Raw genomic sequence first — 9,290 nt, 5'->3', positions numbered from 1 at the left:
TACGGCAGCACGCCAGGGGGCAGGGGCACGCTATACGCCACTACCCCCCCCCCTCCCCGTCCCCCGCCGAGGTCAGAGGGCCGGGCCAGAGTCGACAGGCAACAGGCAGGCCTGCATGTGCTTGTAGACTGGCGTGGGCGGGGAGTTGCGGGCTGGGGTTGTGTGCAGGACCCCTTGCACCTTTTAGCTTTTAGCGGGGTGGGTTCTTGGAACTTAAGTTCAGTTCCCTAAAACCTCGAAGTGATGCAACATGGCCTTGTGCCTATTTTCCGGGTGACTCTGGGCAGAAATCATCAATGTGGCCTGGGTTCTGGGCTCCTTGTTCACCCTGGCAGTATTGCCGCCTGGGAGTTACAGCAGGAGCTTTGGCCCCTCGGCTGTGTGGCCTCAGCAGGAAGCAACTGGGTTTTGCAAAGCTGCAAGTGGTGGGGATCAGGGACTGGAGGTGGGGGCAGTCGTGGGGCAGGGGCTTTAGGCCGCTGTGCTGGCTGGCTTGCCTAGTGGATGACTGGTGCAGCCTGGAATCATACCTACTCAGGGGTTCCTGCCACGCAGGGGAAAGGGAGGAGTGAGAAGAGGTAGGGCCTTGTGATGACATGGCAGGGGCCAAGTCCTCTGGGCTGAGCTGAGCCTGACAGGACTTGGGAAGGGTCAGGATAAGAGCCTGTCCCTGGGTTTCACAGGAGCACTGCCCCTCCCTGTCTGAGCCCAGGTGGCAGCATTAGCCTTCACATCTGTTCTTTGGCTTCCTCATCCAACTGAGGCTGAAGGGCTAGGCACTACCTTTTGAACCAAACAGGTGAAGTTCAGAGCCAGCAGAGGACAGGAACCTCCAGAAGTTCTTGAGCTCCAAGTCTGGTGCTCCTGGAGCTCCCCTAAACCAAAGCCCCTGCCTAGACCAGCTGGGATGCCCCACTTGCTCTATGGTGCTGACACAACTTGGTTAGGCCCAGAAGCCTTCAAGTGCTGGAGAGCTAGTCAGCTGAGATCCTGACTGGGCTGCAGAGCAGTAACCCTTAAGAAAAGGGAAGATATGACCCCTTGGCCCCTAAAAGACCTGTGTCTGGGGTCCCAAACAGCTTTGTACCCAAGCTCCTGCCTCTTACCCAGCCCCTACCCCTTGACAGGCACCAGGATCATCTACGACCGAAAGTTCCTGCTGGAGTGCAAGAACTCGCCCACTGCCCAGAGGCCTCCCTGCTGCCTCCCCCAGACTCCCGGGGTCACAGCGCCTCCAACAGCCCCACCCCCCAAGCTAGAGGAGCTGACGGAGCAGAAGGAGACAGAGGAAGAGATACCCGGTAAGGAAAGCAGGCCCTAAAATTTTAATATGGCTTTGAACCCAAAAGCCCCAATTATGTAGATTGGGGGCGGGGGTCAGTTCTGAGGGGGCTGTGTGAACTAACACTGAAGCTACAGACTGCCAGCCCAGCAACCAGTCCTGCCCTTTCTCTCCCCAGATGATGCACAGTTTGAAATGGACATCTAATCCAGTGCAGATGACCATATGTGGAATGAGAGGAATCCATCACGCTGCTGCTGCTACCTCCTTTCTCTGGGGTATCCAAAGGCCTACTGGCCTCATCTAATCCGGAAGGGGGTGATATGTTGGTTCTGGGCCTCCATGTTGGGTCTGAGGCAGCTAGACCAGGGATAGGAGTGGGCAACTTGCCAAGTCCTTAGCTCTACTTTCTCTTTGGTCTGTAGGCACTCCTCCCAACCCCTGGCACTTGGCTCCAGCTGAGGCTGGGCCGGGGGAATGGAGAATGTCACTTTCTGACTGCTTAGTAAACATTCAAAGAAATGCCTTGGCTCCAGTGTTCTCCTCAATGTTGATCTTCCTGGCTCAGCCATAATGTAAGGGCCCCAGCAAACCTGGTTAGGATAAGAGGTCTCAGGTCCCTTTCTAGCTCCCTCTGGTCCCACTTTGAGCAGCAATTAGACCCTGAGGCAGACTTTGGGGACAGGCCATAGGAGCTGCCAAACCGTAAACAGCAATAGCCTGACCCCTGCCAAGGGCAGCTGCAGCCTTTCCAGGAAGTACCCTTCCCAGAATCAGCCTCTCTAGCCGTCCCTCCCTAGTTGTTTCAAAGCAGGAAACAAGAGGCACTGCCCCAGCCTATAGCCTTCTTTGGTCTCTCCCCATGCCTTTTCTGCCTCCTACCTGTAAGTACCAACGTTATTCCAACACTGAAAACCTGTACTCTCCCTTCTCACAGCATGATGTGAACCTCCTGGCCCCTTCCACCTGGTTCTGTTGTCCTCAAAGTGTTAGAAGACCTTAGGGCCCAAACCGAGGCAGCAGCTTATTTGGTGAGTCAGATAAAGAGTCATAATCCTGCTCCCCCTCCCCTGCCCCCATGGGGAAAAATCATGTTCCCATATTGCAACAATCTGGTCTTTTTCACCTTCAGTTTATATAGCTATGTTATAATCTCTGTAGCGCTTGCATAGGTCAAGGGTGATGCAATGCAAATAAGGAGTCTCCTCCTTTTGAGAGAAAAAAATGTTGAAAACAAAGTCATGTTGAAACAAAGTCATCCAAACATAGATGACTCAGCCCAGAAAGGGATGTATGTTTCCATGTAATTTGAGGGAAAGTAGCAGGTGATAATCTACTCATGCTTAGCAAGGCCACTCATGATGAATAGAGGAAAAAAAGAAGCAGAGCAGTCAAGGACACCAGAGGGAACATGGGAAGGGCTCGCTCATCTCTCCTACCCAGGGCCCACTATATTGAGATGTTTTTATTGAAATGCATATGGTATGGTAAAGCAACCTCGTTGTGGTCCAGGTGGGACCTCTTCCCCCAGAAATGGGTCAGGCCAGAGTTCCCCACGGGCAGACCGTCTTCCCAGTGGTAAAAAGGAGTCAAGTTAGAGAAGCCTCCCATGCCAAGGCACAGGAGATGGTGTGAGATGAGTCTGGGGAACCCACAGGATCACAGGTCATGCTGGATGCCTGGTACAGTTTGGTTCTGCTCAGCTGTGGCTATGGATTTCTCTTCATTGGCCGCCTCCTTTGAAAACAGACTCCTCTTTACCGCAATTAATCTTTTAACTCCCACCATCCACTGACTGACCTCAGTCACATGGTCAACCATGAGTGAGCGGTGGATGTCATCTGCTGCATCCCACTGGTGGCTTGAAAGCTCTGAGGAGAGAGAGGGGCTGAGCAAGCAACCTGGAGCCAAAGATATAGCTGCCACTCCTCCCCCCACCCCAATCAGTCAAAATCTCAGCACCTAGTCCAACTCGGACAACCATGGCAGGATGAGGGGTTAGGCTATACCAAGGGACCCCACCATACCTTGCACCAGCAGAGCCATCCTCTTCTTTACAGGCGTTGACAGCTTCCCTCCAGCCCACTGTTCCTGCAGCAGAGCCAGGCGTCGGCTGATGTCATCGCATACCTGCTTCTGCGAGACAGAAGCGCCCTCCAAGTCAGTGCTGCCACCCCTGCAGGGGCAGGGTAGGCAGCACATGCTCTGTCTGGCCCAGGAACTTTACACTCAATCTGAGTTATGGTTCTTTACGAAAAGATTAGAGGCCCCACTAAGAATCTGATGAAATCTATGGATCTTTTTTCAAGGAAAATGTGTGTATGGCTAGAATTTTTAAATTTCTGAAGTTTTTCAGACGGTTAAAAATTAATTCTGTAGTGCTACTTTACAATAAGGAAAGTGAAAGTGTCAGTCGCTTAGTTGTGTCCAACTCTTTGCAACCCCATGGACTGTAGCCCACCAGGCTCCTCTGTCCATGGGATTCTAAGGGCCAAAAAGGTGAAGACCACTCTACTTTCCTTTAAGACTGCTCATCGGGTCAGAGGGTCTACCTTTGGGAGCCACACCTGCATCTGGCTGTTGATGGGGGCTTTCCCACTTACCTTTATGTGGCCACAGCAGTCCTCCAGTGCCCGTTCCAAAGGTCTCAGTACATCTTCCAGTAGAGTCTCAGACTCAACGACTGGGGAATCCATGGGCTCCATTCTGGAGGGAGGACAGCTCCCCACAAATGGGGGGGGTCTGGAAGCCTTACTTGAAGGAGGTGGAGGCCCCACTGGGGGCAGCCCAGGAGATGTCTCTGAGGTTGGGACTGAAAAGATAAAGCAGGATCAAGCAAACGTGGCTTATATACAAAGAAATAAAAGTGGATGCTGTGGTAAAGCAGAATAGTAGTAGAGGACCCTACCTAGACTGAGTGTTCAAGGAAGGCCTTCTAAGGTGACATCAAAGTTTACCCTAACTCAACAGTATGTGACATTTGGCAAGTTACCTTTAACCTCTGAGCTTGGGTTCCTCTTCTATAAAATAGGGATATTACAATAGCAGCACTTATTTCACAAGGTTACAACGATGATTAAGTGTAAGAATATAGGTACAGCTGCTAAAGTGGGTAGCAAAAAGTGCTCACAAAGTTAAGAACTTGGATGAGATAGATGCAGTCATAAAGAGTTGAAGGAACCAGGTACTAAGGTAGAGGTAAGGGCAGTGCCCAAGAGAAGGGAAAAGTCCTAACTTGTTCAAGGAACAGAAACAAGGCCGTTTTGGCTAGAAATGCTTAACAGTGAGAAATTATGAGCTTTCACTGGAAAGGTAAGTAGGGGTCCAGACCCTGCAGGACTTTGGAGGAATTTGGTCTTGAGCTGTCTGTGCTTAGTCACTCAGTCATGTCGACTCTTTGTGAGCCCATGGGCTGTAGCCCGCCAGGCTCCTTTGTTCATGGGGATTCTCTAGGCAAGAATATTGGAGTGGGTTGCCATACCCTTCTCCAGGAGATCTTCCCAACCCAGGGATCAAACCGAGGTCTCCCGCACTGCAGGTGGATTATTTACTGACTGAGCCACAGGGAAGCCCAAGAATACTGGAAAGGGTAGCCTATCCCTTCTCCGGGGAATCTTCCTGACCCAGGAATCGAAGTGGAGTCTCCTGCATTGCAGGTGGATTCTTTACCAGCTGAGCTACCAGGGAAGCCTAGTTTTGAGCTATTACTCCATTAATGGTAACAGGAAACCATCGCCAGGTTTATAAAACCAGGGGGTGATGTCACCCTGGTGGCTCAGAAGGTAAAGCGTCTGCCTGCAATGCGGGAGACCCAGGTTCGTTTCCTGGGTCGGGAAGGTCCCCTGGAGAAGGGAACAGCAATCCACTCCAGCATTCTTGCCTGGAAAATCCCATGGACAGAGGAGCCAAATAGGCTACAGTCCATGGAAGTGCAAAGAGTCGGACACAACTGAGCGACTTCACTTTCACTGTATGGTCTGTGAAAAGTTGATGAGACTAGGTAAAGAAGGGCAGGGATACCAGCTGGGAGGTTAACAACAATCCAGGAAAGAGAATGGTGGCATGGACTAGAGTGAGAGTAGACAAGGGGAAATGGGGTGGTCTGATTTATTTAGGAGGAGACGGAACAAATCTTGATGGAACAGGGGTGAAAGACGGGAGCCAAGAGTGACTCTTGGTTTCTGACTTTGATGACACGATGGCAGAATCACTATGAAAAATGAGACTACTGGAGAAGAAAAGTCAAAAGTTACTTTCAGGTATTAATATGCACATAGATGGTAATTCATCTAATTGGTCTGTCAATTTGACCTCACCTCCAGTGACCACTGCCCTTCAGCCTCTCATCATCTGCCTTGTTCTCAACAACAGTGCCCACCCCTCCTAACCCTCTAGCACACTCAGATTTTCGAGGTGCATTAAAATCACTCCCTTTAAATTCATATAGCTACAGGGACTTCCCTGGTGGTCTTCCTGGTTGAGAATCCACCTTCAATTGCAGGGAACATGGGTTTAAATTCATAGCTACAGATTTTAAAAAACATCTAACACTGCCTGAAAATCCTAGACTTTGTCTCGTTTTTCTCCTCTTCAGAACAATTATTTTCACATCTTATCGCCTATAAACTTTTCTACCTTCTCCCTTTATTTTCCTTACCTTGATGTCTACTTCTAACCCTGCCTCATATTTCACTGAGAAAATAAAGGTCATTAAACAGGAACACTCATCTTCTCACCACCAGTTCTGCCTACCCACCTGCACCTGGAGCTGCTTTCCTTTCTCCTCTAACAGATGAAAGGCTCCCGCTCCTCCCAGAGGCTCTCCAGCTGGGCTCCACCCACCTCTCTCACCTTCTCTGGGCTTTGTTCCTGCAGTCATCCCTTTCTCCTGAGCAATCAGTTCTCCCTCTACTAAACCATCCCATCAGCACGCAGAACTCTCCCTTACCTCACATTCCATCCTCAGGTACTGCCCTATTTCTCATCACTCCTGAATGCTTCTGTTAGGATCACTGGATTCTGTTAGGATCTGCTATGTCTGTTAAATCAAGTGGTCCCTTTTCTCCATCTTACTTACCTCTCAGCAGCATTCATCAGGGTTGAATCAAGATATTACTCTCTCCCAGAGAGTAATTTTACTTTTCTTACTTCACTGGCTATTTCTCAGCCTCCTTTGCTAATTCTCTGTTCAACCTTGAAATGCTAGAGAACCCTAGGGTTCTGTCTTGAATCCTGTCTTTACTTTTTGTATTCAAGTTCACGACATTAAATACTATTCATATGATAGTGACACATTTCTATAATTCAGGCCCAGAGCTCTCCCCAAAGTAGCAGCCCAAATTCAACATAGCCAAGACAGAAAACTTGACTTTTCTCCTCCCCTGCCAAAACCCAGTTATCCCATATCAATGAACAACACCATCCAGTTCCTCAAGTGAAAAAATGTAAGTTACATAGCCTCTTCTTTCACCTCACCTACTGTATCTACTCATTCCTACTGACTTCCTCCATAACATACCCATATCCATCCAATTACTACTACCTCGAGTACTCCCACCCCTGGCCAAATTATCATTATATTTTACCTGTGTTATAGTTTTTCTTTTCACTTCCGTAAAATCTGTTTTCCACAGACCAAACACAGTGATCTTTTTAAAGATGTAAGTCAATCAGTGTTTCTCAATCTGGGGAGATTTTGTCTCCAAACATCTGGAGACACTTTTGACTGTCAGGACTTTAGGTGGGTGCTACTGGCATCCAGCAAGTAGAAGCCAGAGATGCTGCAGACATCTTACAATGTACCTACATGTACAAGACAATCCCTCATAAAAAAGAATGATCTGGCCCAAAAGGCCAGTAGTGATAAGACTAAAAAACCGATTTATATCATGACTGCAGTATTATAGGTGTGGATAATAGAGGGGTGAAAAGAGCTGAATCTGAGCCCCCTTTCAGGGTCACATCAGTCGTCACTCAATCATGTCCCACTCTGCAACCCCATGGACTGTAGCCCACCAGGATCCTCTGTCCATGGAATTTTCCAGGCAAGACTACTGGAGTGGGTTGGTATTTCCTATTCCAGGGGCTCTTCCTGACCCAGAAATCGAACTTGTGTTTCCTCAAATTCCTGCAACTTGTGTTTCCTCAATTTCCTGCACTGGCAGGTGGATTCTTTACCATGGTGCCATCTGTGGCACCCTTTCAGTGCCACAGATCATCTTTAACTCTATCCCTAGCCCACTATGCTCTAGCTATCAGATATTCCTTTAGTCTAAATTTGCCAAACTTACCTCTGGGCTTCTGCACTAGCTGTTTTCTAATGCCTGGAATACTCTTGCACCTGATCTTTGCGTGACTGCCTTTTTAATCCTTCAGGTTTCAGCTTAAATGTCAGCCCCTCAGATACCTTGGTTACCCAATCACTCTCACATCACCCTGTTTTATTTCTCTGCAGAGTCCTTACCACCATTTCATCTTTCTCCAAAGTTATACTGTGGATGCCAAGAAAAAACTTTTTGTCTTGTTCACTGCTGTCTAGTTTGCCTTCAAACACAGCAGGTGCTCAGTAGATGATACTGATTATATGAATGACACGTTAACTCTGAGATGCTTATCATACAGTCCAGTGACGAGGTAGAACATAACAAATAGATGTTCCACCACGGGGTTCCGAGAAAAAAATCCAAGTTTGGAACAGAATTTGAAAATAATTTGGGAACAAAAACTACATTAGAAACCGTAAGGCTGGATGAGGTCAGTTGAACGAAAGCACAGATTCTTTGGAGACAAACCTGGGCAACAGAAAGTTCAGTTCAGTCGCCCCGTCGTGTCCGACTCTTTGCGACCCCACGTACCGCAGCACGCCAGACCTCTCTGTCCATCCCCAACTCCCGGAGTCCACCCAAACCCATGTCCATCGAGTCGGAGCTCAGAAAAAGGCCTGAACCGAGCCCTTTTCTGGGACTCCAACCTCTCTCCCTCAGTAAGTCCTCAGAAAAGAAAAATAGGCTCGCGGGGCAAGCTTATCCCGACACAGCCCATTCTCGGGGGTCTCGGCACACACGGCCCTACGCACCTCTGGGGGATCCATCCTGAGGAGCGGCGACCCTCTTGGTGAGAGGCGAGCGCTTGGGTCCGCCAGCCTGGGTCTGCAGCCCATAGGAGAATTGCGGCGGATCGTTCCAGCCGCGCTCCGTGTTGCCTGCAAAAGTGAGACGTGAAGCGAGCCCGGCGGGGAGACAGAGGGTCCGCACCCCACACGGTAACTGCCCCCAGCCTGGGCCAGGGGAGGGCCCAGCCTCCCAGCCCCCGAGCCCACCCGCCGCGCTCACCCGGCTTCACGTACAGCTCCGCCATCTCCACTTCCGCACGGCCAACGGGGCATCACGTCATTTCCGGGGCGGCCGCACCACGCCCCCGACAGGGCTGATTTCCTGGTCCCTCCAGGCTGGACAATTCAGGAACGCTGAAAATCGCTGTCGAGACCCTGCTCCAACTCCGACTATTCCAGCTAGTTAACACTCGGGAGTGCGGACTATATGGTACAAAATGGGGCTGTTTTCCAGGAGGTGCTGCTCTAGGAGCTTAAGTCCCCTGTGGGTTCCCTCTCCAAATCACAGTTGCTCTCAGGAGCAAGTTTATACCACCAGAAGCTCCTGCCCCACATATGCTCTACTGTGATCTAGCCAAGTGGACTTCCAGAACTTCTGTCCACTTCCCTGAACGTTTACACTCTCTTGGTTGGAATATATTTGTCTGGAAGCCTAGTACACTTTAAAGTGTCTCAGACCAGGTACTTCTGAGGTGTCTCACCTGAGCTCCCACGACCCTCTGAGATTCCCCAGTTGTACTGCATGTTCTCTTCAGTCCTTGACTTTCGTTTATTTGACAGTCTCAGAAGGTGGAGCCCCTATTTGATTACACCTCCAATAACGACTTAATGCCTAGCACAGAGAAGTCCTTTAGAAATATACTTGTTAAATGAAGTCAGATTTCCAACTCTCCCATC

The 9,290-nt window shown here is 49.7% G+C and overlaps 2 protein-coding genes across 2 annotated transcripts; one reads left to right on the top strand and one right to left on the bottom strand.

Annotated features, from left to right (window-relative positions):
* EIF4EBP3 (eukaryotic translation initiation factor 4E binding protein 3) lies at positions 1,034–1,811 on the top strand. Its single transcript, XM_013965467.2, has 2 exons — positions 1,034–1,301; positions 1,461–1,811. Exons 1-2 carry the CDS (start codon positions 1,034–1,036, stop codon positions 1,487–1,489), a joined length of 297 nt encoding a protein of 98 aa, XP_013820921.1. The 3' UTR covers positions 1,490–1,811.
* Positions 2,399–9,199, bottom strand: SRA1 (steroid receptor RNA activator 1). Its single transcript, XM_005683040.3, has 5 exons — positions 8,614–9,199; positions 8,358–8,483; positions 3,886–4,094; positions 3,310–3,418; positions 2,399–3,153 (listed from the first exon to the last, which is right to left on the bottom strand). Exons 1-5 carry the CDS (start codon positions 8,636–8,638, stop codon positions 2,942–2,944), a joined length of 681 nt encoding a protein of 226 aa, XP_005683097.3. The 5' UTR covers positions 8,639–9,199; the 3' UTR covers positions 2,399–2,941.

Source organism: Capra hircus, chromosome 7 (genome assembly GCF_001704415.2).
Source record: "Capra hircus breed San Clemente chromosome 7, ASM170441v1, whole genome shotgun sequence".
Taxonomy (NCBI): Eukaryota; Metazoa; Chordata; class Mammalia; order Artiodactyla; family Bovidae; genus Capra; species Capra hircus.
This window is presented reverse-complemented; position numbering and strand designations above follow the sequence as displayed.

Bases quoted from the DNA above. Each gene is read 5' to 3' on its own strand.
- EIF4EBP3 (XM_013965467.2), top strand. From the start codon at position 1,034: ATGACCCCTTGGCCCCTAAAAGACCTGTGTCTGGGGTCCCAAACAGCT. The intron at 1,302-1,460 runs GTAAGGAAAGCA...TTCTCTCCCCAG, and splicing joins GACAGAGGAAGAGATACCCG to ATGATGCACAGTTTGAAATG.
- SRA1 (XM_005683040.3), bottom strand. From the start codon at position 8,638: ATGGCGGAGCTGTACGTGAAGCCGG. The intron at 4,095-8,357 runs GTGCGTAGGGCC...TTATCTTTTCAG, and splicing joins TCAGGATGGATCCCCCAGAG to TCCCAACCTCAGAGACATCT. The intron at 3,154-3,309 runs GTATGGTGGGGT...CTCTCTCCTCAG, and splicing joins GATGGCTCTGCTGGTGCAAG to AGCTTTCAAGCCACCAGTGG.